This window comes from Balaenoptera physalus (assembly GCF_965194825.1).
Source record: "Balaenoptera physalus genome assembly, chromosome: 1".
Lineage (NCBI taxonomy): Eukaryota > Metazoa > Chordata > Mammalia > Artiodactyla > Balaenopteridae > Balaenoptera > Balaenoptera physalus.
In genome coordinates, this window is record NC_138882.1 from 145,759,803 (window position 1) to 145,787,750 (window position 27,948).

The following is a 27,948-nucleotide window of genomic DNA, read 5'->3' on the forward strand; positions in this document are numbered from 1 at the left end:
GACGGTAATTTGCTGGGGTAACCTTGGATGACTCACTGTTTTTCTGGGCTTCAGTTTTCTCATCTGCATATTGAAGAATTTGATACAGAAAGTCTTTGAGCAACCTTTTAGTTCTTAAGCCTATGATCACTCATTATCCAAACAGGACTCTGTATATAAAATAAAGAAGTTAACCATTTCAGGGTAGGCTCACAGCTGCATATCTTGGGTTGTGTGGCACAGATTTAGAGAGGGGTAGGACAGCAGGAAGGGGCTGTAGCCCCGCAGGCCTGCATTTCTCCCTGATTTCTGACCACAGAAAAGAGTGGTCTCCCAGCTAAGGCTCATCCCTCACAGTCCAGAGAAGCGCAGTGTTCCGGGGAAGGCCTGGGGTCTGGGGACAGCAAACCCAAAGCCGTCCTTCCCCCCATCCCCTCTGCCCCTCACCAAGGCTCATGCGGCTGCTCTGGTCTCAGGCGGCAGTGGTTCTCATTAAACCAAACCTCAGCCTAACACAATAACCTTAAAATCGCACCAACAAACTCCTCCTCCCCCTTTCTGATTCACATCCAGGAACTCCCGGAGTCATCCTCGCCCTATCTGCTTGGGCACTGACACCGCTTTTCTCCTTCCAGATTGCCCAGCAAGACTTTATCTGCTCTTCTAATCCCCCTCCTTACAGACCGTCTGCCTCTTTGGATCCAAGCTTCTCTTTCTTGTTGGACACACTCCCTCCTGCGCCCAGTTTCCGGTCCGAGCCTGGGCCTGGCTCCTTCTCAGCACAGCTGTGGTTTGGTCTGATTTGCCTACCTGAGAGTTGCACACCACTTCTGCTTCTGACCTGTGTGCCCAGTGCCAACCTGTCCCGCAAACCGTCTCCTCTGGGCACCAGGTGACGACTTCCATCCTATAATCGGTTTCCCGGCCCCGCCCCAGACACTCAGACTCAGGATCCTTCGCGGGTAGGCTGTAGGTATCTATATATTTTTTAAAGGCTCCCCTACCTGGATTTAGCAATCCTTGTTTTGTATATTTCAAAATCCTCTCACTTTTATTATCTTAATTAACTCACTGAGTCACAGGGGACTGACTCTGTGGGTCCTATGCTGAATGATGGGCAGAGTGAACATGATTTGGTGGGAAAAATGAAATAGGTGAAAGTGTGGCAGAAACACAGAGGAGGGAGTGAATCCTGGTTTCTAAGAGCAGGGCTCAGTTTGGAGACATCTCCACTGTATAAGTAACATGTAGCCTGACTGCTGACACGTGAGTAGGACTGTCTAGGTGGGGAGCGGGGTCACCCCAAACAGAGCGAACAGCATGACCAAAGGCAAGGAGGCGAGTGTATATGATGTGCTGAAAGCTGGACAAGTGGTCTCATGTCAGACTCTGGGTAAGACGGAAGGGGCAGGAATCATCTTATATTCCCTAGTCTGAAGTCTTCACTCTACTGTCTTATCTCAACTATTTTCACTGAAGAGTTAATTTCACAAAGTCTATTTTGACAAAGTACTAATATATCAGTAAGACCCTTATTTGGGGCTGTGTTTTGGCTTCTACGGAAATAAACTGAATTGATGAAGGGAAATACTATCATTGGAAGGGTTTCGGTTTAGAGTAGGACTTCTCATTCCCAGCACTTCGAGGCGGGATAACTCTCTGCTTTGGGGCTGCCCTGCGCTCTGTAGGACGTTTAGCAACATTCCTAGCCTCCGCCCACCACATGCCATACCAGTTCCTCTTTCCAAATGGCAATCACAGAAATGTCTCCAGATAGCGCCAAATGTCCTGTGGAGGCGGCTGGGGAGTTAAAATACCCCCTGGTTGAGAACCACTGGTACAAAGAAAAAGAACAAGGGCTCTGACGTCAGACTCAGGTTCAAATCTTGCCACGATACTAGCTATGTGATGGTGGAAATGTTACTCTTTCTGCCTTCAGCTTCCTCACGTACAGAATGGGAAATAACCTCTGCCTTGTAGGATCATCATGAGAAGCAAGAGATAAAGTATATGAAGTGTCCAGCAGAGTACTTGGCACATGAAAGGTAGTACCAATATGGGTAGTGATTCTTGTTTTATTAGTGGTATTACTGTTATTATTATTATTATTATTAGAAATAAAGCCTAACTGAAGTTGGAAAGTTACAACAAGTAAATGAATTGCATTTTACCAAGAAGCAATAATAGGGCAGGAAATGTTGCAGTTACATTACAGACATCACTTCCTCTAGGAATCCTTTTATAATTCTTCAAGTCTCAATTCTGGGCCCATTCCATATTTTTCCAAAGCCTTATATACTTGGAACATATAATTGCATTGTTTACTTAATGTTTGTTTTCTCTACTAGACTACAAGTTCCCACAAGTCCAGTTCTCTCTCATATTCACCTTATACTCTCATCAACTAGTAAAGGGGGTCATCAATAAATATTTATTGAAAGACTTTCTTTTTTTAACACTTGTTACTCGCTCAAATGCTACTTTAAGTGTCAAATTCAAGAGTAGACTGGAGCACACTGTAACAGATATGCATTCCATAAGGCATAGTGATCAGTAGTGTGAGCTTTGGAATCAGATAGTGTGGGTTTAAATCATGCATTTACCACTTACTAACCGTGTGACTTTGGGTAAGTTAGGTAGTCTTTGTGAGCCTCATTATTTCATTTAACGAATGGAACAAAATAATAGTATGTATAAAGTTGCTTTGAGAATCAGTGTTGCTTCTAGAGCACTGACAATGGTGAGAAGAAAAGTTGGCAAGCTTTACTGCTCACTGGAATTAACTATGTGTTGCTCTAAGAGGGCATGGACCAGAAGCTCCTTTTGCAAGATGGGCTAAACCAATTCTTCTGCTATAAGAAAGGAAGGAAGGAAGAGGAGAGAGGAGGGGAAGGGAGGGGAGGGAGAAATTCAAAATCCTCAATTTGGTTTGATTCTGAAACTCAGATGAGCAATTTAAGCCAAATCAACATCTGGCCTAGTGAGCAATTTAAGCCAAATCAACATCTGGCAAAAAACCCAGTATCTGGAATCAGAGTGACGCTAAACCTAGGCACAACGTTTGCTCTTGGCCAACACCTGCTAACATGATGGGAGCACAAAGGACACGAGTTTCCAGACATCCAGGACTGGATCAGGGAGCGCTCAGAACAACTCATTCGCTTCATGAAGAACTGAGCCAGGTACACATAATGTACAGGGCAGCCGCCTCTGTAACGAGAGGTTACTCTACTTCTCAGTTGAATATCCATCCCTCACGCAGGGGATGCCATTCATTCACTCATTCACTAAATATGCACGTGTTAACGGTCCTCCACACGCAAAACACTGCGCTGATTGCTGGGATATAAGAATGAAATGGCACGGGGCTCACTCTCAAAGAGTTCACAAACTTGTAAATGAGACAAAGTTGCGCACATAAACCTGGGTGATGTGTACTGTAAAGGAGGCAAGTCCCAGGCATCATGGGAGCGAGAGGAAGGAGGGCTTAAGTCAGCTTGGGGGAGTCAGGGAAGGCTCCTGGAGGAGACAGCCCGGCTTCAGGATGTGATGGAGAATCAGAAGCTGGTCTGATAAAGAAGAACAACTAGGGGGGAGGGCCTGAGACAGAAATCAGCTTGTTACTGCCGTTCAGGACAGCTGGGCTGCCGGAGCCAAGAACAGACCTGGAACAAAGTTACCACTATTTTTACAAGCTAGGAAGAGAGCAGCAGCCGGAGCCCTGGCCAGAACCACCCCCACAAAGAGCAAACACACCTCCTCCCGTCTTCTGGCTATCTGCGGGAGAACTTACGAACCAGCACCTTAAGTACAAAATGTTCTCTTAGCTTCGATTTCTATTCCCAACAAGTCCTTCCTCCTCTTTTTTCCAGAACTGGAAAAATCATGAGTTGAGTTCCACTTGCTTCTTTGATCTTTATCCTCCCGTCCCAGGCTTCCCTGGAGACTGAGAGTCCAAGAGTCCTTCTCCAAAGCAGAATGCCGACCCCTCGTACCAGTCAGAATGTGGGGTCCAAGGTAGGTCACACCAGGTCAGCACTTGAAGGGACCGTGATTGTCAGGGGCTTGTTTGTGCAAGGCCTGGATGGCATCCAACTCCAAAGCCAGATTCTTAACCTGACACTTGACAATCTCTTAGCATGGAGTTCATCTAACCAGATCATGAGGTTGCTTCTGACCACAATCTGTACAGAATCTTAAAGTAGTGAATCCTGTGTTCTGTAAAAGAGTATTGGGGAAGGAAATTTAGGGCAGATTCATGGAAGGCAGATGAAGTCCAGGAGCCTGGGGTTCTTCTCCGACTGCCTATGCAAAGGGAAGACAGTTCTCCTGGATAGTAACTCAGGGAACTTCCATTAATAAAGCTCCTACTTTGTGCCAGGCACTGTCACTCCAGAGTGAGAAAAATTGAAGAAAGATACCTCATTATTGCGTGCCTACTATGTGCCAGATGCTACACCAGCTGCTTTACCTGTTTATGTCATAACACATCTGTGAGGAGGGCATCACTATCTTGTATGGCAGAAGGGGAAATTCGGAAGTGTGAAGAGGTATGATATTTGGCCCAAGGTACACAGGTAGAGAGAGTAAGAATTTAAACCCAGATCTTCAGATTCCACGTTCAGAGCCCTTATTACAGCATCATGATATGTCTCAGGGGTTAGTTGTCTCAAACCAATACTATTAAGTTACAAACATGCAGGCCAGGAGAGAATGAGAATTTTCTCTCCAAAAGGTGTGGTGCTTTGGCTGCTTGGTTCACTGCTATAATCTCCAGTGCCTAGACCAGTAACCACCATGTTTACACACATTCAGTAGCTATCTTTAGTAACTGCACGGCTGGATGGGTGGACGACCTTTTCAAGATTTTCGGGCCTCTCTTCTCTTCTATGCTGGCCCCTAGGCTCAGCCCTTTAAGAAGCCAAGGTCCTAGGCTATCTTTCCACTTAAAGAACTTACTTTTGGAAAACACAAGGGAAACTCACTAACGTAAGCGCATTTGTGTTGTGTTTTGTTTTTATTTATTTATTTATTTTTGGCTGTGTTGGGTCTTTGTTGCTGCGCGTGGGCTTTCTCTAGTTGCAGCGAGTGGGGACTACTCTTCATCGCGGTGCGCGGGCTTCTCATTGCGGTGGCTTCTCTTGTTCCTGAGCACAGGCTCTAGGTCCACGGGTTTCAGTAGTTGTGGCTCGTGGGCTCAGTAGTTGTGGCTCGCAGGCTCTAGAGCACAGGCTCAGTAGTTGTGGCGCACGGGCTTAGTTGCTCTGAGGCATGTGGGATCTTCCCGGACCAGGGCCTGAACCAGTGTCCCCTGCATTGGCAGGTGGACTCCTAAGCACTACGCCACCAGGGAAGCCCCATGCATTTGTGTTTTAAAGGGCAAAAAAAAAATCTCAGCCAAAGCTTCTAAGGGTAAAAATTTCTGCCACTGACCATCTCTGATTTAGGAAAAGAGGGGGGTCGTTTCACGGACTGGATTCCTTTCAGTGTGGTTAGACTTACATCTCTGAGTGTCTTCAGTACCAGGTGCCTGTAAGGACACAGTCTCCCTTCCTAGAGGGCGCAGCGAGTCCTGGGCAGAAGTGAGAAGGTGTGTTTCGGTCTGTTCCTAAGGGAGGTCTGGGAAACTGACAAGGGAACCAGAGTCCTGCAAGTTCCCAAGGTGCAGCCTGCTGACTTTCAGCATGTGGTGGTCCAAGCCTAGTGCTTGTCCCCTGGGTGCGGGTAGATGACGGAGACTGCTGGCCCAGGGATAAGTGAAAGAGCATGATGGAGGAAGCTTCCCGGGCCTCAAGCAGGTTATGGGAGGTCAGGATTACTAGGAGACAGGAACACTCCATGTCTGTCTAGACCACAAATTCTATTTGTACCTGTTCTTAAAAACCAAAATCATGACATTCCAATCAAAAGCAGACACTGCCCACACTGAAAAGGGAAAGAAACACCCTTGCCTATAGCAGTATTTTCCAACCCACATGCATTACTGGCTGGTTACTATTTCTCAGGCACTGTGTTAGATCCTGAACACATAAAGATGAATAAGACAGACATGTTTGTAGATAGATGAGAGCTATCCTGCTCTGAAAATCCAGAGACCATGCAGTAGAACTAGTCACTGCTTAATAATCTGCTGTATAAGGAAACAAGATTAACTTTCACTCTACAGGGTAGGGCTATTTTACCTTATTCTTGCCTTAATGTGACTTTATTCATTTAATAAATTTATCAAGCACCTATAAGAACCAGACACAGCTCAGCACAGGTTACACAAGATGAGTAATACAATGCCCCTGTCTTCAAGGAGCTTATAATCTGGTGGAAAAGACAAGCAGATAAAACAGCAATTACAACACAATCATTTCTTCCATAGGGGTAGGTAAAAGTGCTGAAAGAAGGACAGCTTAGAGAATTTCAACATAAATGGAAGTGTCTTCCATGGAAAGCTACACAGAGGAGAACGCATCTAAGATGGGTCTTCAACTTAGAGTAGAAGTTAGCAAGTGGGCAAAGTGGAGGACCAGTCATCCTAGGCAGAGAAACACATGTGCAAAGACATGGAGGTGAAGATGCATGGACAGAGTTCTGGGAATGCAGCCTGATGAAAGCATTTAAATAGATAACTCTTGTCTGTAATATGAAGTAGGGACTAAAATATCTTTCAAAGTTTTTTGGACTGTAACTCATAGTAAGAAATTCACTTTCATCATGGCCCAGTATACACATGCACAGACACATAAAATGCAAGTGGAAACGTAAGTTCCACAAAAAAGTGCTTACCCTTACTGTGCTAGACATACTCTGAGATTTTCTACTCTGGTCGGTCCATTCTATTCTGAAAATCCAATGGTCATGGTCTACTAAATTGATCTCATGAAGTTCGAACCATAATTTAAAAAGAAACACTCTTAGAAAGAAAGGCTAGGAAAAATTTGGCTACAGCTGAAGTGAAAAATATTGAGAATCTGAACAATGCCTCCCTCCCTGCCAAAAAACTGCAGTAAGGATGAAGAAGAGGATAGAGTTATCACACTTTACTGTAAACCTTGTCTCATTGTCTGCCTTCCATTTGGGGATGAGATCTTGTTTGTTTGTTTGTTTGTTTGTTTTTAATTAACTTCACTGTCCCCCAGCGCCATGCTTGGGACATACTAAGTGTTCAATGGGTCTTTGATGAATGAATAAATGAATACAAGAATGCCAGGTTGGAAACTTATTTAGAAGATGAAATCAGGAATATACCCAAGTAATTGGACATAGCATATAAGCCAAATATATTATGAAAATAAAATTAGAATTGTAAGGGTTTTGGAGTATCTGTAGAAAAAAGCAGTACAGGTAAGTACACCATCATCATCCATGCTGGTTGGAAGTTAATGTATCTTTATCAAATTTTCGGTAAAGGAAAGAACCACCCAGATATTTATTCACATCATTTTTTCTATTATTTTATGGAGAAATTAATAAAATTATAAATGAATCCTATAATTGATGAAAAGTTCTACAATTCTACCCACATGCCTAACTGTTAAAGGTTTTACTTTACTGTATCTTGAATCACCAGCTCTCAGTCTCTGCTTTAAAAATAGAAAAGGAGTGTCTTTGATTCTGAGGAGAGTTTGAACACAGTGTTGGTAGTGACATGGAGTAAGAGATTACCTAGTCCTCCCGCATGGGCATCAATTAGTGAAGCTGCCACTGCAATTCCAGCAGGAAGGCCAAGGTCCTTTGCTGCCTCTGGTGTGAGCCCATTTCCAAGAGAAGTTCCAGGAGGCAGCACTTGGTTTCCTGGGTAGACAGGAGAAAAAATAAACACCTGTCAGTTTGAAAAACACAAAAGCAAACAGGGTTTTCTTAAGAGAACCTCTCTGCCCCCTCCCCTCTCCTCTGCCTTTTCTCAGCTTCATGAAGATGGAAACCATGCAGCTGCGAAGAGTCCCTACACTCATTTGGTATATGTCCTTGGTTCCCAAAGGTCATGCTCTGGGGTGCTTTACAGAGCCAAGAGCTCTACGGCATCTTTCAAATCAGAGAAAGATTCCATTCATGAGAAATTCCAAAAGATACAAATGCAGTGGCCTCTTGGAGCCTAGGTTGAAATGGTCAAACTGTTCCAAACGAGCTTCCTAACACAGCAGCCCTACCAGCATACCTTACACACACACACACACGCACGCACACACACACATTCACACATCCATACACACTCCCTGATTAACGTATATTCCTAAAGAAGTTGAGAAAATTTACTTATGTAGTTGCTTCCTATCAGAAGATAAGGGAGGAAATTATTTTGTTTCAACAAAGAATTTCTTAAAAGTTTTTCTCAGCTGGAAAAGAGAGCCCAGTCTAAACTTTGCAAACTTTACAAGGCTGCTACTTGCACAACCACAGAGTACAATGTGAATGGTGTTCTTTGGAGTTGTGCAATGCAGTGACCCTGATATTTTGGGTGACCTTGAATTCCTGCAGTCAGTCAGGCCTTCAGTTAAGAATTTATTGATTGTCTTGCGCTGTGTGGGCGCTGTGTCACTGTAAGAGGCGATCCTTGCCCCCAACCTAGTTAGGGAGATGAGATCAGGACACAGAGAACCATGTAAGTCATTAGAGAATGAAGGGATCCATCTGCTCCCAGGTGTTCAGCAGGGGCTGAGTCACGCCCTCCACCCACCCCAGCCAAAGAATTTATCATAAGTATTTCTGCACTGCAAGAAGGGTGGGGCTGGACCTCTATATATGCTAAGATCCCTCTGAGCTCCAAGGGTCCAAGATTCTGAATGTGTGCCATTTGCTCAGTGCTAAGATTCCTGCCACTTGTTAATTGTTCCATGGAGTTCCAGGGATGCGCAGAGGTGCTGCAGGACTTCTGCGGGTGGAGGTGGCGGCGGGGGTGGGGGGGGGTGGTTAGAGAGGGAGGCAGAGGGCGAATGGCTCACGACCTCCCCTAACTGAAAACAAAGCTCCTCCACAACATCATTTTTATCCATTTATCAAATTCTATCCAATTTGGAAAAAGTTTAGCTAAGAAAAAGAAGCAGAAGAAGACTGAACCCGCTGCATGGCTTCTTAGAGTGCCACTGTCCAATATGTGAGTCACTAGGCACATGCGGATTGAACATTTGAAATGTGGCCCGAGTAACCAAGGTGCTAAATTAATTTCATGTGAATTCATTTCCATTTCAATTTCAAAACTGATAGTTCAGTTACTGAAAAACTTTTAAGTACGTTTGGAACAACTTGGGCGTGCAAATCTACTTTTTCAACGTTAATTTAAGAAATCTAAATCAAGTATTTACAGTGAAAATTGAGAGTCTGAATTGAGAGGTACTAAGTGGAAAATACACATCAGAAGTCAAAGATTTCATATGAGAAAATGAATGTAAAATATCTCATTAATAGTTTTTAGATCAACTATATATTGAAATGATATTTTGGATATATTAGGTTAAATGAGATATATTAAAATTAATTTCACTTATGTCTTTTTACTTTAATGTGGCTACTGGAAAATTTTAAATTACATATTGGCTTCTATTATATTTCTATTGGACAGCACTGGACTGGAGGATAAGGTCCAGGTGCTCAAGTGATGGGGTGGAGAGCACAGAGAGCCTCTAGTCTGCTTTGCATGCACAACCAGCAGAAACCTGGAGGAGAGCAGCACCCTTAGCTGCGGACAGTCTGGCTCTGGACACTGTCTCAATCATGTCACTATGTCTACTAGCTAGCACATACAAGGCAGCATTCCCATTCACTGAGCACTTCTATGCTGGGGACCGTGCTAAGGACATGTCATGCATTTTCTCACTTTATTGTCACAATAACCCTATGGGAACATACCCTACGTGGGTACTGTTCTAATCTGTCCCCATTGCACAGATGGATGGGGAAAGTCACTGAAAGTGTTGGAGCACAGGGCATGGATTCCACTCTGACGGATACCAAACCCGTGCTCTTATTCTTTACATTTACATTCTGGTGCAGCTTCTAAGTGAATGAAGGAATCAAGAGATGTATTTGTAGAACAAACATTATGTATGTTTAAAAAGTGGCATCATTTAGAAATCCTGCCCACTACATTCAGATTTTTTTTTTTTCAGGGTGAATTTTCACAGGAAGGTCAAAATGGGAACTTCTATTCCACCTTCATCCCCAATCCTCACAAACACAAAGGCTGTCATTTTCACTGAAAAAAAAAAGGTTCAGAAGAGAAAAAGGATTAGCAGGGTGGGGTACACTTCCAAGCCTTTTGGACAGTCATCTAGAAAGAAGCCTTGGCTGGCGAGGTGCAGAGAGAGGCCTGGGCTTGCAGCCATAAGATCTGGGTTCAAATTACATGCTGGAGGAGCACAGGTAGATTTCCCAGCAGAGGCAGCATCTTGAGCAAAGGCCAAGAAAGAAGGGAGACGGCCAACCGGGCTGACTGAACTGGCACATACGCTGGGGTGGGGCCCAGCAGGGGGTGGAGGAGGCCTATAAGGTTGGAGAGAAAAGTAGGGAAATCCAGACTAAGGTGTTTGAATTTATCACCAAGATCACTGTAAGCTTCTGAAAGAGCATTAAGCCAGGGAGTGAGGTGACTGGATTTGCATCTTTTTTTTTTTCTTTTTTTGAAGTAGAGTTGATTTACAATATCGTGTTAGTTTCAGGTGTACAGCAAAGCTATTTGGTGATACATATATGTATATATCTAGATTCTTTTTTTCTACTCTTTTCTCTTATCGTTTATTACAAGATATTGAATATACTACCCAGACTCACAGACATGGATTTGCATCTTTTTAAAGGTCTCTCTGGCAGCACTGTAGCAGAGGACAGAACGGGATAAGGAAAAGCAGTGGTGAAGCTATCTCAGTAACCAGAGAAAAGAGAAGGGCATTTGTTAACGTTATTGGCAAGTGAGATGCAGAAACAGAGGCAGATAGGAGAGATTTTGTGGAGCAAGAAATGGCCGGTCGGATGGACCTAGAGTCTGTCATACAGAGTGAAGTAAGTCAGAAAGAGAAAAACAAATACCGTATGCTAATACATATATATGGAATCTAAAAAAAAAAAAAAATGGTTCTGAAGAACACAGGGGCAGGACAGGAATAAAGATGCAGACCTAGAGAATGGACTTGAGGACACGGGGAGGGGGAAGGGATGAAGTGAGAGAATGGCATGGACATATATACCCTACCAAATGTAAAATAGATAGCTAGTGGGAAGCAGCCACATAGCACAGGGAGATCAGCTCGGTGCTTTGTGACCACCTAGAGGGGTGGGATAGGGAGGGTGGGAGGGAGACACAAGAGGGAGGGGGTATGGGGATATATGTATATGTATAGCTGATTCACTTTGTTATACAGCAGAAACTAACACAACAATGTAAAGCAATTATACTCCAATAAAGATGTTAAAAAAAAAAAAAAAGAAAAAGAAATGGCAGGTCGTGGTGATTGCTTGGATATGGGGAGTATGGTAGATAGGGAGCCATCACCACCTGGATCCCCATTAAGGATGGACCTGCTGTCCAGTGGGCAGTCAGGTCAGCTGCCAGCTGTCAGCAGACAGCTGCCAGCTCCTCGAGTATCATCTTGATGAGGTGATGCCTTTCCCAGGGTGGCCACACCTAGAGACTTAGCAGAGTGGGATCAGAGGGCTCTGATGGGCACCACTCACTCCAGAATACTCTGCCAGGTCGGCCAAGGTCTCGTGGGACTTCATCACATTTGATTTCTCCCTCCGCCCAATCCTACTCCAGCCCCCTTCCTTTCACAGGTGGCAACCCCTAATGACCATCTTATACCCCCAAATCTGTCTCAGCATCTGCTTCCAAAGAACCCGACCTAGGGCAGTAAGCCAGGCTTTCTCCTCCATCCAGTCGTCTAAGAACAAAAATAAATATGCACAAAGATTAACACCCTCTTGTGAACTGGAACCACAGCATTCAGGAACCGTCTATCTGGACCCCAAGCAGGAAGAAGCTTTGTTTAGCTAGAGCCCAAAGGGAAACAGCTTGGCATAAGAGAGGATGATAGAAACAGGCGGGAATCTCTGAGAATTCATCCCAGGAAATCACACTTTATCAGCCAGAAGTGCACTGGGGACCAGAAGAGCTGTCAGAAGCAGGCTTTAGTGTGTCTTGACGACTTTTCCGGAAATAATCCTCCTTTCGCTCTTCTTTCACCATAAAATTAAATTAATCACAGCATCGGTTTTCCCAGACTTAATGAGAACTTCACAGCCTCAGCATTTTCAGTCTCTTCCCTTCTTCATTCAACCATTTATTCACGCATTTTAGCAAACATTTCAAGAACAGGGGTAATGAGGATGGCCCCAGATATTTTCGATTACCCTGTGCCCAGATCTAGGTGCTGGCGAATGAGTGAAAGAGGAGCTTCTGACCTCAGAAGGCTCACACAGTGGTCTGTGCAAACCAAGGCTCTCCAGACCATAGATGAAACGCTCTCAAAGGAGAATGTGCGTGGTGATCCCAGAGCACCGAGGAGGGACGGTGAGGGTGGCCCGGGGGAGAGCAGGAAATCAAGATGAAGGTGACATTTGAGCCTGGTCTGGAAAGACAGGTGGCAGATTGCTGGTTTCAGTGCTCGGGGAGATGGATGCCATTAGAGTGAAAAGCGCGTTCACCATAGGGAGCCCCAAGGGACACAGAGTGTTTGAGGCGTTCATATGTTTGCAAAGAGGGCACCAGGGAGGAGAGGAGACCTGTGGCCTCCTGGGCAAGAGAGGCAGCAGGGGACCTCAGGCGGAGCCAACTAAGGCCATGTAGCCTGATGACCAACAGCTTTGAGCTCTTTGTTTATCATTTAAGAAAATAAACCTGCAGCGAGAAAGGCAAGAAAAGGAAATCATTTTTATTTTTAAAACAACAGAGCCAACTGAAAAATGCAGGCTGCGAAACATTATGTAGAGATGACTTCCTTTTCTTAAAGATTTTTTGACATGGACCATTTTTTAAAGTCTTTATTGAATTTGTTACAATATTGCTTCTGTTTTATGTTTTGGTTTTTTGGCCCCTGAGGCATGTGGGGTCTTAGCTCTCTGACCAGGGGTTTCACCTGCACCCCCTGCATTGGAAGGCGAAGTCTTAACCACTGGACCACCAGGGAAGTCCCGGAGATGACTTCTTTTTAAGAACAACAACAAAGATGTAGATGGACTTATTTGTAAAAACACAGTCCCAGGGAAAAAATACAGAGAACAGGTTTTCTCTGGATAGTGAAATTATGATTTTTTTTTCTTGCTACTAACCTACACTTTCTTTTTTTTTTTAAATAAATTTATTTATTTATTTATTTATTTTTGGCTGTGTTGGGTCTTCATTGCTACGCACGGGCTTTCTCTAGTTGCGGCAAGCGGGGGCTACTCTTCGTTGCGGTGCGCAGGCTTCTCATTGTTGTGGCTTCTCTTGTTGCAGAGCACGGGCTCTAGGCAAGCAGGCTTCAGTAGTTGTGGCACGCGGGCTCAGTAGTTATGGCTCGCAGGCTCTAGAGTGCAGGCTCAGTAGTTGTGGTGCACAGGCTTAGTTGCTCTGCGGTATGTGGGATCTTCCCAGACCAGGGCTCGAACCCATGTCCCCTGCATTGGCAGGTGGATTCCTACCCACTGTGCCACCAGGGAAGTCCCCAACCTATACTTTCTAATTGTTCTACCTTGAACATGTGTTTCTTGTGTAATATTTTTGAAGGTGTTTTCCCCCTTAAATCTGTGCAGGGTGAATAAATTAGGGCACATGTATTCAGCAGAATCCTTCATAGCCATTAAAATGAATGAGGAAGAATTAAGATATGGATTTGGAAGGGAGTCCAAGATAAATTAAGTGAAAATGGCAAGATGCAGAGTAGCATTCAGAGTATGATCCCATTTATGAATTTTGTTAGAGGACACAGAAATGTAAGCACATACGCTTTCAGAAAAGTCCTAGAAAAATACGCAGAATATTGTTACAGCGGGGACTGGGATCCAGGGCAGGGCGCTCTTCTCTGTCATTTGTGCTTCTTCTGTACCTTGGCCTTGTATTCCTTTTGTGATCAAAAGAAACTAGTTAGATTAAAATAAAAGCAAAATTAAAGTAAGGAGAATACCGCAAGCCTTTGCCAAACCCTGCTCCTCAGCCTGAAGGCAGGGGAGAGGCCCAAAGCCAGTCCACTTATTTTCTTGATCTGGTTGGCTTCTGTTCCTGTGAACACACTCTCACCTTGGGGTGTAAAAAAGCAATTGCTCTGAGGGCTCTTGGGCTTTTGTCCACTGGTTCCCATTCTGATGGGCAGAGTTGGCGTGAGGGTCACGAGCTGGGGCCTACAATTAGCCGGTGGTTACAGTTGCTCTTCACAGGCAGGGGTTCTATTACACCAAATCTTCCCCTACCAGTTTTTCAATTATCTATGACTAATGAGCACTTTGGGAACAGTTTCAGACACACACATAATCCTCTTTCCTGACGTCAGCCGCAGAAATTAATGACTGTGTGGATTGCTGGGAGACAGAAAATGCATTATAATGGTCAACAGAACTGTTATCCCCTCTAGGAAGGGGGAGCTGGGGGCGGGGTGTTGTATTAAGTGGAAGGTTCAGTGTTCCTTTGTATTCCTACAAACATGAGATGAAACCCAGGGGGAGAGCTGGCTCAAAGCCCGTGGAAATGTCAGAGAGAGGTTTGGGCGTGGGTGCTATGCAAGCCGGTTCCTCCTTGTTTGGCACTGGACCCCCCGTCCCCGCTTAGTTTTGCCAAGGTCAGCAGGCCAACTGGATCAGCTGGGACAGTTCTAAGTGACATCCTGCCCTGCCTGCAGAGTGGGTCTCTGAGTCCTTTCAGATTGAATCCACTTTCAATCTGGTTTCAAGGTGGGAGAACGAAAACCAAGACCAACTTTCAAACAATAGGCTGGAGTTATTTCAAAAGAATGTTGTGGTTTCTATGAGTTTGTTATTTCACATGGGCATACTATGTGCTGGGGTAGTTTCAAAGATGTGTAAAGACCTGGTCCAATTCTGGTAGAGCTCGAAAGTTACGTGAACCACAAACCCTCAGCTAAACAAAACAAAATACTATTGTGTGCTCATGACTGGCAGTAGACTGGCTATGGAAACTTATTTTTAAAAGAACTTATAGAATCAGGGGCTTGATGCATACCTAGCATCTAAATTCCTCTACAGAGATCTTACCTGGGCAGGTTGGCTCACGGAGTTTTCTACACCTGGAACCACAACTGATATAAGAATGACTGAAAAACATTCTAGTAATTCTTGCTCCTGAATGGGAGGTACACATACCCAGAACTATTCACTCAGAGAAAGTAATGAAAAACTCAAACCTGACATGTTCTGCCACCTGTTGAAAGACATCTTCCAAAACATTAAGTTGTTCATTTCCCTTCATTTTCCTCTTAAAAATAATCTTGTTTTAACTAGGAATTATGTTCTATTTTAAATTACTGAGTAAATAATTTTCTGATGATATCCTTAGCATTCATCATTCATTAAAGAAATGTTTACTGAATACCTACTATGTGCCAGGCACTGTTATCATGTTGACAATGAATTAAAGAACAAGATAGATAAGGGCCTCTGCCCTCATAGGGCTTACTTTCAGTAGACACTATTCCCAGCCAATACCTCTTCTGAGTAATACTTTGTCACTATTATAATCTTGTAAGCTCTTCTGTGATTTGGACTCTCTTTTTTATATTTTTATGTCCCTAGCCTTCTCTTCTGACCTGTAGTAGGTGTTCAATCAATAAACATACCATATATTTTAAATCAAATTTTAAATAACCCTTATGCTATGTTTTGTTTTTTCCTGTGTCTATCTCTTTCCTTCTCTCCTACTTGACAGAGAATAGCTCAAAGACAATTTTATTTATCTCTGCATTCATTTCCCCTCCCCCTAGCACCTAGCAGTGTCCAGAACATAAGTTCTCAGTAATATTCATCCAACTGAATTTATAGATTTCTTTTAGAAAGAAAAGAACATAAAGTACAGATTAACTAACTTAGATAAAAAGATTACACACACACACACACACACACACACACACACACACACACACACACACACACACACACCCAGGATGCTGAATATCAGCAGTTGGGAGAGTCAAGAGCAGAGACTGGATTCAAGTTTAACTCTTGAATGCTGCTGAGACAAGGAACATGTTCCCTAATATAATCCCCACCAGTCGTACACTCTCATCTCTCTAACTCGGGCACAATATAATGTATTAAGGCTTATGCACGTGCCTAGAAAACGGCTGACCAGCAGGCCCAAGCCTCTCACTAGGTACAGTGATGCTATGGTGACAAGACATTGTGGATATCATCCTTAGTGAAATAGAGGCTCTCAAATTCTCTTTGCCTGGTCAAGTCTGATTCAAGAAGTGGATGGTGGTCAACTTATAGGTGAAAAGCCCCAGGTCTTATCACTAAGGAGGGACACCAGGCCAAGGGCTTTGGACTTGTTCTAACAAGCAATTGGTAACCACTATAGGTCAGTGAGCAGAGGAGTGGCTTGTATACAATATACAACTTGTATTTTAGGAAGATAAATATCCTAATAGTGCCTATTTATCAAAACCTACGGACTCTCAGTCACTGTTCTTAGCATTGTTTAGTTGCTATCCACTTCAATGCTAGCAACAAATCCATTAGGCTAGTATTAGAATCACCATGTTACAGTTGTAGAAATAAACACAACAGAAAGGTTACATAATTTATTCAAAGTCACCTATCTGATGAGGGGCACGGTCTGGGTTTCAATCCAGGATTCTCAGATTCCAAAGTCTGAGATCTTTCTACTGTACCACGTAGATTCAAGGGGGTAGATATTGGAGCCAGGGAGAATGATCTCAAGTGTGTGTTGACTGTCATGGATACAAAAGGAGGAAGCTTCATTTACAAGAGGCTCCCATGGTGGGTCATGTCCAGGAACATGAAATCCCAGCATGCTGAATCATCTAGCTCCTTCCTTTCCTTTCCTCTTCAAAAACAGACTTCAAATTGCCCTTAGGGACCATCAACTTCAGTGTATTTCTTTTACAGCAGAGAAAACTGAACCAAGGAGAAAGGTGGGTTCCCTGGGGTCACTCCCTGTGGTAGTAGAGTCTGGACTGAACCCTAGGGCTCCCAACTAGAGGCAGGCATCCTCCACTTCTCCATACTCCCTGCTGTGACAGTGCCATCCTGCCCCCTCCCCCAATGGGAGCAGGAAGCTCACCTAAGTCAGAGTCTAAGTCACGGGGAGAACAGGAGAGGTGGCAAGGATCCAGTGGATTCCAGCGGTGTAGGTGGCCAATTCTGAACTATGCAGAGCACAAAGTGCAGTCTTTTTAGCTTGAAATCATCCGCTTTGACACCCACAGTGACCTAATTCTCTAGTTAATTGCTGATGCCCTATTTTGTCCTCACCTAGCCTAAGGCCACCTCCAAAGAGCCTTTCCTGGGTAGATCATAATTAATCAGTCTTTCCTCTACAATCCCACAGCATGTTTCTTGGAATTACATCATTCTGTTCTACATAATGGCTTTTTTCCTTGTGCCTCCTTCTTCTATTTTAGATTCTAACTGCCTTGAGGGTAGAGCTCTTTCAGTTTATCAAAGCACTCAGGAGGTCAGGTCAGGAGGTGGGCAGGCTTGGGTGGGGATCCTGGCTTTACCAATCACAGGGCTTGTGACTTGGGCAAGTGATTCAATTGATTCAATTTCCCTGCTGCAGTTTCCTCACCTTTAACAAGGGTACAATAATGCTATTTTTCTCCCAAAGAGGTTGTGAGAATCAAACAAGATGATACATACAATGCACTTTAGGATGCTGTCTGCCACATGGCAAATGCTTGATTAAATGTGAGGTATCATGGTTATTATGACGCCATACTGCTGGTGTATGGGATATTGCCTGGCACATTCTGGCTGAGGTTATTATAAAGCTTGAGGAGAGATCCTCAATGTTAGGGCATGTGGAGATATATGCTTTGGGGGTTATGAGAGCAAACTGCAGAAACTGTGAAAATCTGTTAAAATATTCACAGTGATGGAATTCAGTTTTCCAGCACAAAAAGTGTCTCCCCATGGTCGTGTCTCCATGGCATGTCTCCAGAGTGAAATGTTTTAAAAGCGCTGAAGGTGTTCCCTTCAGAGTTATTTTAAGGACCAAATGTTTGCTTCAAAAGGAAAAGTTATGATTTTGTCAGCAAAACCCTTGACTGTTAAGATGACCAATGCTTTTAAGAAACAGACAAACAGTTCTGCCATGGAGAGTTCCCCCACTGCTAGGGGAAGGCAAATTCAGGAAATATATGAAAATATTTTGGCTGTCATTGTGCTGAAGATATTACCAGATTTAGAGCAGTGGTCTTACCAGTTTTATTTTCTTTTTGCACGATCCAGTAAAATATAAAAATCACATTAAAAAAACTGGGGACTGACATAGGGTTCTCAATTTTTTATTTGGTCCCCTAGATTCATTAAAAAAAAATCCTAGAATCACGATCATTTGACACAATGTTCTATCACTGAAAAAAAGAGAAAGAAGATGATCTCAAAATAAAGGACATTCACTTAAATACATTTCCTTTTATGAATTTATTTTCTCATCCTGTCACACACCAGTGAACACTTTGTCGGGGCCAGTGTCGGCCTCTAGTCTAGACTACTGTTTGCAAACTGCTGGTTTACAAAATGATAACAGCCTTCTAACAATGGGGGAATCAAACAGCAAGCTCTCACATGACAAAGTCAGATGGTGGGTCTGGTGTTAACCGCACAACGCCAAACATCTGGTGATTTGAAGACATCTGGGGCTTTTCTATCATGTAGACCAAACATGATTCAGGTAATTGACCAAATTTTTTACTTCCCAACCAGATGTCTTACTTTCATATAAATGAAGCCAATCTTGCACTTTCATGTGCAAATAAGCTAGACATAAATTCACCCCTGGAGGGCAGAATTAATTGCTTATTCTCAATGAACATTAAATTACATATTATTTTTTCTTTTTTCCCCAACGATTTTACCTTTGAAAAAGGTTTTCCACCTCTGTTTTGAAAAGCATATACTTCATCTTAGGAGTGTTCTGCCTTTTTAAAATGTTTCTTCCTTATTATTATTATTTTTTTACAGTGAGGCAGTGTGTTATAACGAAAAGAGTGTGGTCTTAGAAGCCAGGATGAATTGGGTTCTAGTTCTGTGCATATCCCCACCCTCACACTTTTAAGTGTCTTGGAAAAAGTTACTTAAAGTCTCTGAATTCAGTTTCTTTGCAGATATAAATCATAAATGCATCTATAAGGGACACTGTGAAGACTTGAGATCATTCATTCCTACAATGTGTGTTGGGCATTTACTCTGTGTCTGTTCCTGAGACACAGTGGAGGACCACCTTGCTGTGCTAGGGGCTCTGTCAAGAGCACAGGCAGGTGCTCAGGTCGGGGTGCTATTCAAGTCCCGCTTAACATGCTGGAAGGACAAGCACACTGTCCAACAAGGGCACTGCCAAGATTCAGGGTTTTTTAATGAAAGTACGAGCAACTCCAACTGAAGCTAATTCTTAAAGGGAGTATCAAATTTGTAAAAGGAAGAACCTGTCTGAAACCTTTCCTCTTCTTTTGCAGCTTTCAAGCACACACTGGAATTTGCTCTCATCATGTTTGTTTAAAGAATTCATGTGGTTATCAATGACCCTCCACTTCAATGCCGTTGTCCTGACAACCAACCATTTACTAGAAGAATATGGAAAGCAGACGACAGTGTGTCCCTTTGGTCAGGTTTAATAGCAAAACTCAACAATACAGAGACAATATTAAAAGACCAGGGTCTTTGTGTTTTGAGATCCTGCAAAGGGAAATGAATACACAGATACAGACAGACAAATATACATATAAAGGAGGAGAGGGGAATGTATAGGGAACTCAACTGGGCAAGGAGAGGCTGCTATGAAGAACTCAGTTTAACAGCTGTTTAATAGCTGTTGTGTTTCAATAGTCAAGCTACAAAGAAATATTGCACATAAAGGCAAAAAGGGCTAAGTTTGTTGTTGTTGTTTATCCTAAGACGTTAGATTCTTTCACCACCAAAGCCCAGAAACATCTCAAATATATGAAAAAAAATGGAATGTGGCTATGGTTGTTAAACTTTTTTCTAAGAACCAGAACTTTTTTTTTTCCCCCCAAATGGCATCAGTATATAAATCCGATCTGGTTCAACTAGAAAAGGAAATGCCCCAAAGTGACGATGCCCTAGCCCTGACACCTAAGAGACATCCAGATTTGGGGGGCTGAGGAACAGAGGTTCTAATCTAGAACTTAATCTGTGGTGAGAGGCTGCCAATGTGGAGGCATTCTAGAGGGGAGGGGTGGTAATTTGGAGCTGTAAAACTGTAAATCTCTAAGGCTGTACTGTAGAACAAAAGCTGAAGAGCAGAAAGTGTCCACTATTTAACCACAAAGACAATGACCTCATTCTGAGTGAAGGAGGACGCTGGCACTGCAGGACCCACGGGGAGGAGTGGAATTTGCCAGGCTGGCATTGAGCCAAATGTCAGAGTAAAATCCCTGAAGCCCTCAACCATGTTGCCATGGGAATTCAGCAGAAGTGTCCAAAAATGATGCTCTAACTTAATGTCTTTTAAGTCTCCATTCTAGGTCATCCAGTATGTATGTGGTGGAGGGAGAAGGCTCATGGAGATTTTGGGGAAAATGCTCAAGTGATAAGAAGATCAAGCTTTGTACATAAAACAAAATCTAATTTCTCCATTTTAAAGTCTCATTCTTTGGACACAGGACCTGGGAGACTGAACAGACCTTGCGCAAAATGAAAAAGGCTGGCCCAAAGCCCAGAAGTGTCACCAGCCCTCTCATCCTTTCACAATGGCCAGAGGGACTGCTCCCAGAGGGGGAACCGAGGGCAGAGGAAGCCAGCCCAGATCTCCAACAGACTTCAGTGCCTTCAGCTGGGAGAAGAAACAGACAAACTGTGCAGGACTCTGCCTTTTGGAGAGACTTTGGGGATTGTACAGCCTCTGGAAGGTGATCAAGGGTGGACATCCATGGAGGGGGGTGTCCATGAGGCCAGTCCACCAGGCCCTGGCTTGAATAACCAGAATTGACTATTTTTTTAAACAAAAATCAAGATTACAAAGCTATTATGCACCGTGGTTTTTCTTCAGTTTACAAGGATAATACAACTTCATTACAGACAATCAAACAATACAGAAAGATAGGAGAAAAAAAAACCTTTCCCTTATTTTCCTCCTCCTAGAGATAACTACTACTGAAATTAATAGAGAATACCCTTCCAAAATATTAAGATACCCAAGTATTTAATTTTATGTATTGATACAAGGGATATTACAAGTATGCAATTTTATAGTCTGCCTTTTAATCTCAGTGATACATCACAGACTTCTTTACTCATCAGTGAGTACATTCTTTTTGAAAATGTATCATATTCTGTAGTATGGATGTGCCATATTACTTAACTAATCCCTTAGTTTCAGACACTTAATTTGTTTCTGTCAAATTAAAAACAGATCCAGACTTAGTAAGGAGAGACTTAGTAAGGATTATTGTAAGGGGGTAAAGGGGCATTTGCAGTAAGGGATGGAAAATTATTGCAATAAGGAGAATACTGTGACCACAAGATCTGCAAGTGTCCCAAGAGCTAGACAAAAGGGGTCTTTCTTTTACAGAGTAAACAAGGATAGAAAGAACAAAATGTAGAGAAATGGCATGAAAGAGTGGTGTGACTGGATAGTAGATCAGAAAGCATCTTACCCTGAGGCGAGACTATTTTGGGGGAGGGACCTGTGATAGTTAATTTTATATGTCACCCTGACTAGGCCACAGGGTGCCCAGATATTTGATCAAACGTTATTCTGGGTGTTTCTGTGAGGGTGTTTTTGAAAGAGATTAAGATTTAAATCAACAGACTGAGTAAAGCAGATTGCCCCCACTAACGTGGGTGGGCCTCATCTAATCAGTTAAAGGCATGAATAGAACAAAAAGGCTTATGTCTTGCTCTACCTACCTCCAACCCCCACTAACAGAGAATCCTTCCTGCCTGACAACCTTTGAACTGGTACAGGGGCTTTTTTCCTTCCTTTGGACTTGAACTGAAACATCAGCTCTTCCTGAGTCTCCACTTTGCCACCTCACCCTGCAGATCTCGGGACTTGCCAGCTTCTACAACTGTATGAACCAATTCATTATAATGTGCGTGTGCACAAACACACACACACACACACACACACACACACCCTATCAATCTGTTTCTCTGGAGAACTCTAATACAGGACTCTGAAGGAGGGCTGTATGATGGTTCAGGCTGAGGGTAGGCCAAAGTTCAGGGGCCTGAGGAAGGACGAAGTTTGGTTAACATGCATTTTGTTCCAACTGATCAGTGGGGACAAGCAGTGCAGCTAATCATTCATAAGGCAAAGAATGGGAATCTGGAGGGTCTGTGTCTGGCCTCGTAAGAAGTGAACAAAGGAGGCATCCAGGAGTCTTATCCAAGTCACATGGGGAAGGACACTTCTCTGCAGTAGGCCATTTCCTGGAATGTAAAGCTGGGGGACATTTATAAACCTTCACTGTTTTCCAGGAGCACAGGGCTCAGATAAAATTCAACACTGTCATTTCTAACCATTCTTTTTATAAATAATACTGTCGAGAACATCTCTGAATGCATGGCATCATGGTTTACTTGAGGAGTTTAGGAATGGCACCTCTGTTATCCCTCACTTAGAAGTGGAAGCCATAAATAGGTGTCTAATACCCTCCAGTAGCTCACATCCTTAAGGAACTAGAAAAACAAGGCAAAAGTATGAATACTTTTCTCCAGCCAGAAAAATCAAACCTGAAACCCTGCATCTCCTTCCTTAGATGGATGTTGTCCCAGGTTCCTTGCTCAAATAGTGAGATAGGATGGAAGGAGCCCAAGTATTGAATTTAGACACACTTGGGTCCAAATCCACTCCATCATTTATCAGATGTAAGAATTTGGGTTATGTGTTTAACTGCTGCTTCTCCTTGTATAAGCTGGGAAGAATAGTACTCAAAAGGAATGCTGTGAAAAAAATGAATGAGATGATGAATATAAAAGAGCTTAGAACACCACAAGGCACTTAACTGATTTTCCATAAGTATTTTATTTTCCTCTTTTTTTCCCCCTTATAGAGGAAGTTACATAGAAGCAAATCATGGTACAAAGGAAGGGGGCCACATTGCACTAAGCACTGGCAGTGATCCAAGCATGGTACAATGCACCTTACAGCTCTCATCTCATTTAAACTCTTATTAAGCCTGTGAGGGAGGGGAGGTCATCCCCATATTGTAGGTAAAGAAACTAAGATATAGGATGGACTTGTAACTTGTCTGAGTTCCACTTCAAATAAATAGCAGGATTGAAGTTAGGATCTAGTTGCTCTGGTTGTAAAGCCTTTCTGTCAGCCAGTGAGTAAAAACACCGATATCCCAAAGCTCAGGTGTTGCTTTAGTTTTACTCTTTCCTCCTGGGAAAATTATGGTCTTCCAAACGTACTTGCAAAGTCCCTCAGTGAGGTTCTGCTTAGTAACCTCTAGTCTCCCTCTCCAGTGGAAGGCTGGTACTGCTTTCTCCCCAGAGCCAATGCCACAGGCCATGAACTAGCGTACTATCCAACAGATGCTCCAGGATACTACCGTTTTTCCACCTCGCATATGCTCTTGGGAACAATGAAGGAGCAGGCAAAAGAGTCAGAAGAGAAACCAACTATATCAGGTCTAAATAATTCAAAAAATGAAATCACACTATAGCTAGTTTCCATAGCCCGAAAAACTTCCTGAACCTAAGACTAAAAGTGAAGCCTTTGGATTTTCGCAATTCTTTCCTGAGGTAAGTGCAAAGGGAAGAGATGGAGACTGAAATGCCATTTATGAAATGGCTGGGAGGCAGCTATTAGCATCGCCATTTTTCAGCAGAGGAAATTGAAGCCTAGAGCTTTACTAAGTGGTGAAGTTGGGAATTGATACCAGCTGTCTGACTCCAAATCCCACTCCAACATATCTCCCTTCCTATTTCTTAATTAAAATGTTTGGTCAGAACCAAATAATGCCTCAAGGACTTAAAGAAAGAAAAGAAAAGAAAATGCATTAGCGTTTGCTTTCCAAATGCTAACCCTCCTGTTCTTATCGCTTGGCTCTGTTCCCTCATTTTTTACCTACTGCATCAGACCAGCGTTATCAAAGTGGGATCCCCAACAGCAGCATGAAAAGCACTTGGGACACTGTTAGCAATGCACATTCTCGGGCCCCACTCCAGACCTCCCGAAGCAGAAACTCTGGGGTGGGGCTCAGCAATGGCCCTCGAAGCAATTTTGATGAGAACCACTGCATATCCCACAGAGAGCTTTCGAAAACAGCAATTCCCGGGCCCCATCTGACTTCTGCTCAGTGGTTATGAAGTGGGGCCCTAGAATCCGTACTTTTTAAAGCTTCCTGGTGAGTTTGAAACACAAGCAAACGTAACCACAGAATCCCCAGAAAATAAATGTTTACAATTAGAATATTTAATGACACTGTGTACTGGATGCGTGAAATTTACAACTGCACCCTTGGTTTAAATAATGCCCTCTCTTCTGATCAGCTGAGTGACCTTGGGCAAGTGACTCTCTAGCCCCCTTCTCCTCATTTGTAAAACAGAACTAATAACACATACTTAGGGTTATGAAAATTAAATGGTAATATACAGTGCTTGGCATAGTGTCCGGTACCTAGTAAGTGCTAATAAGTGGAAGCTATTTTTACTAATCACTTAATAACAATGAAGAAAACATAATCCATGTAAAGAGCCTCTATTCTATCAGATGGAAGGGGCTGGGCGCACAGGAGGGAGACCCTCCGGCGGAAATGTGACATCCTCTAATTATGCTGCCTTACACCAATCAGATGCAAAATGAACCTGGAAGAACGTGGAAGGGAAAACTGGGCGGCAGTGTGAAAGAGTGGTGCCAACAGAGCTGTAGGTACTAACAGGAAATCCACACTTCCAGGAAGGCTCCGCCACCTGACACAGGCAAGAAAGGTGCACAGCGAGGGGTTTCTGTCTGGCCTTCCCAAGACAAAGCTGCGCAGTGTGCAGGGCAGGGGAGGAGAAGGGTGTGGAAAGGAGACGGTGAAGGTTCGGACAGGCCGAACGTGGCAACAGAGGACAGGGGCCTACTGGAAAGCAGAAATCGGCAGTTCACATTAAAATCCAGATTAGGAAAACTGCATTCTACTGTCTCCATTTTAAAACAACTCTTTCCACTACAGAGCAAAACAAGCAAATGGATCTTTGTCTTGCTTGAAATTAGTACATCTATTTTCCTAGGATGATGAGGTGGCTATTTGGGCCTCCATGGCTGCACTCAGGCTGTTCTTTCTCTATGGAATATCCTTCCCTGCTTCTTCACATGGCTAACCTCTCTACCCCCCTCAGGAAGCAACTCAGGGCTCACCTCCTCCTGGAAGGCCACCCTGAATGCCTGCCTCCTCCACGCCCTGAACTGTGCTAGTTCCCTTCTCAGCAGAGCCATCCCACCACCATATAACTCAATTGTCATCTTTCCTAAATTCAGTGTTTCCCGGCGTGTGTTTCACACTCCATGAGTTCAAAGAACTGTTAGAAGATGTTATTTAGAAGAAGCTCTTGGTGCAAGTAAATTTGGGAAATGTTGAGCTGCACTAAGTTAGACAGGTTTCTATACTGATCATGGAACACTTTTTCCTAAAACTCATCTCTAGTCCCAGAGCACACACTGTGGGCTACGCTGCTGTGTGTTACTGGCATTGTCTGCTCTTTCTTCCTTACCAGACTATAATTTCCTTGTGGGAAAAAGCGTCTGCTCGTTGTTGCGTTTCTGGTGTCTACCTAAGCACCTGCTACACGGTAGATACTTGGTGAAAGCCAACCGCATGTTAAAAAGCAAAATCATCACATCATTTCCCTTCTGAAAAACCTCCAGTGGCTTTCTGTTATAACCCCGAGGAAAACTCTGGCTGCCTTACTTCAAGGCTCATGAGGCTCCACATTTAACACATCTTTTACCCCATTTCTTGCCAATCCCCTCTCTGACTACATCCTGCTAAATTGGTCTTTTTAAATTCATCAAAGGAGCCAGGCTTATTCCCCTCCGTAGGCCTATGCACATGCTGTTTCTTATGCCAGGAACACTCCTGCCCACATGTTCACATTGCTGAAACCATCTTCATGTTGAGGTCTCAACTCAAAAGTCTTTCCCACCACACTGCAGTCAGCACTTTGTTTCCATCGTAACACGTATCAATAGTTGCCACTGTCTTCTTTATGTATGTTCTTGCTATTGTATGGAATCCCTTCTTCACACTGTAATGTAATATAAGCTAAACATTCCTGCTCACTGTTACTGTCAAGAGTGATGGGACAAAGAAAATGCTTAATGAATATTTGCTGGTTACTGAAAGAATGAATTGGTCTATGTAACACAGCAGGTAAGAGCCCCAGCCCTCCTCCCAGAATGGGATCAAATCCTCGCCTGCCTATGACTAGCTCTGTGACCAGGGCAAGTCATTTAACTTCCAAAAGTCTTCCTATAAAACAGGAAACAATGGACTTCTATTTAAGTAATAGAGTGAACATATTAATCAGTTTTCTCTCTCACGATGGGCGTGAAATAAAAGTAAAGGGGTATTCCTTTTTTTAAAAAACTGCAGTAAACCAAACATAATATAAAATTTACCATCTTAACCATTTTTAGTTCAGTGTGCAATTAAGTACATTCACATTGTTGTGTAACTATCACTATCATCCATCTCCAGAACTCTCTTCATCTTACAAAACTGAAACTCTGTACCCATTAAACAGTAATTCCCCATTCTCCCCTCCCCCCAGACCCTGGCAAACACCATTCTAATTTCTGTCTCTAAATCTGACTACTCTAGGTACCTTATATAAGTGGAATAATATAGTGTTTGTCCTTTTGTGATTGTCTTATTTCACTTAACATAATCTTTTCATGGTTCATCCTTGAAAGGGTCAGAATTTCCTTCCTTTTTCAGGCTGAATAATATTCCATTGTATGTATATACCACATTTTGTTTATCCTTTCATCTGTCATTGGACACTTGACTATTGTGAATAGTGCTGCTTTGAACATGGGTGTACATATATATCTCTTCAAGTTCTGCCTTCAATTCTCTTGGGTATATACCCAGGAATGGAATGCTGGATCATATGATAATTCTATTTTTAATTTTTTAAGGAACCACCACACTGTTTTCCATAGTGGATACACCATTTTACATTCCCACCAACAACAGACAAAACTTTCAATTTCTCTACATTCTTGCCAACACTTGCTGTTTTCTGTTTTTGTGATAGTCGTCATCCTGAGGAGTATGAGATAGAAGAGGTATGTCTTTTAAAAGAAATAAGGCCAAAAACATGTAAAAGGTGATAGCAGCAACAAACTTCTGGAGGCTAGAAAGAAGAAACATGAATGGTAATAGATTTACCAATCCTAAGCTACCTGAATCCTAAATTGGTTGTAAGGAAAGCTAAGAAGCAACACAATTTGCCCTGCAGAACTCCAAAAGGCTTAGGAATTTAGTGGCACATGTTATCTCTGGAAATGAGGTTAAAGAGTGGCTGAAAATAGGAGGTCTGCTTGAAAGCCTACTTAATAAAAAGGTAAACTCAACAGTGACTTGACACCGGCATGACCATCCCTTTCCCCAACCTGGCCAAAGACTGGATGCTTATTCCCTGGAAAAAGCAAAACTGAGGCATCTGGATACAGGATACCAGGCAGTTAAGAGTGGGGAAGTTAAAGTGAAAAAGGGGAAGAAACAGAAAAAGATTTCATAATGAATATGAAGGTATCCAACCTCTTCCCTACCCTGCTTTCTTGAACTCGAGAAGCCAGGCCTATATCCCTGCTATAGGATATTAAAATATTGGAAGATACTCTTTCTGGGGACT

The 27,948-nt window shown here is 43.1% G+C and overlaps 1 protein-coding gene across 8 annotated transcripts in view; it reads right to left on the bottom strand.

The window, feature by feature from the left end:
- Nucleotides 1-27,948, bottom strand: part of FGGY (FGGY carbohydrate kinase domain containing) — a 416,066-nt gene that overhangs the window by 196,049 nt on the left and 192,069 nt on the right. For 7 of the 8 annotated variants that reach the window (XM_082418647.1, XM_082418641.1, XM_082418642.1 and 4 more), the window contains one exon: nt 7,636-7,764. The exons of the other annotated variant lie outside the window; for it this stretch is intronic. In XM_082418647.1, coding sequence (XP_082274773.1) covers nt 7,636-7,764 — 129 coding nt within the window. The remainder of the gene's footprint in view (nt 1-7,635; nt 7,765-27,948) is intronic. 8 annotated transcript variants of the gene reach the window in all.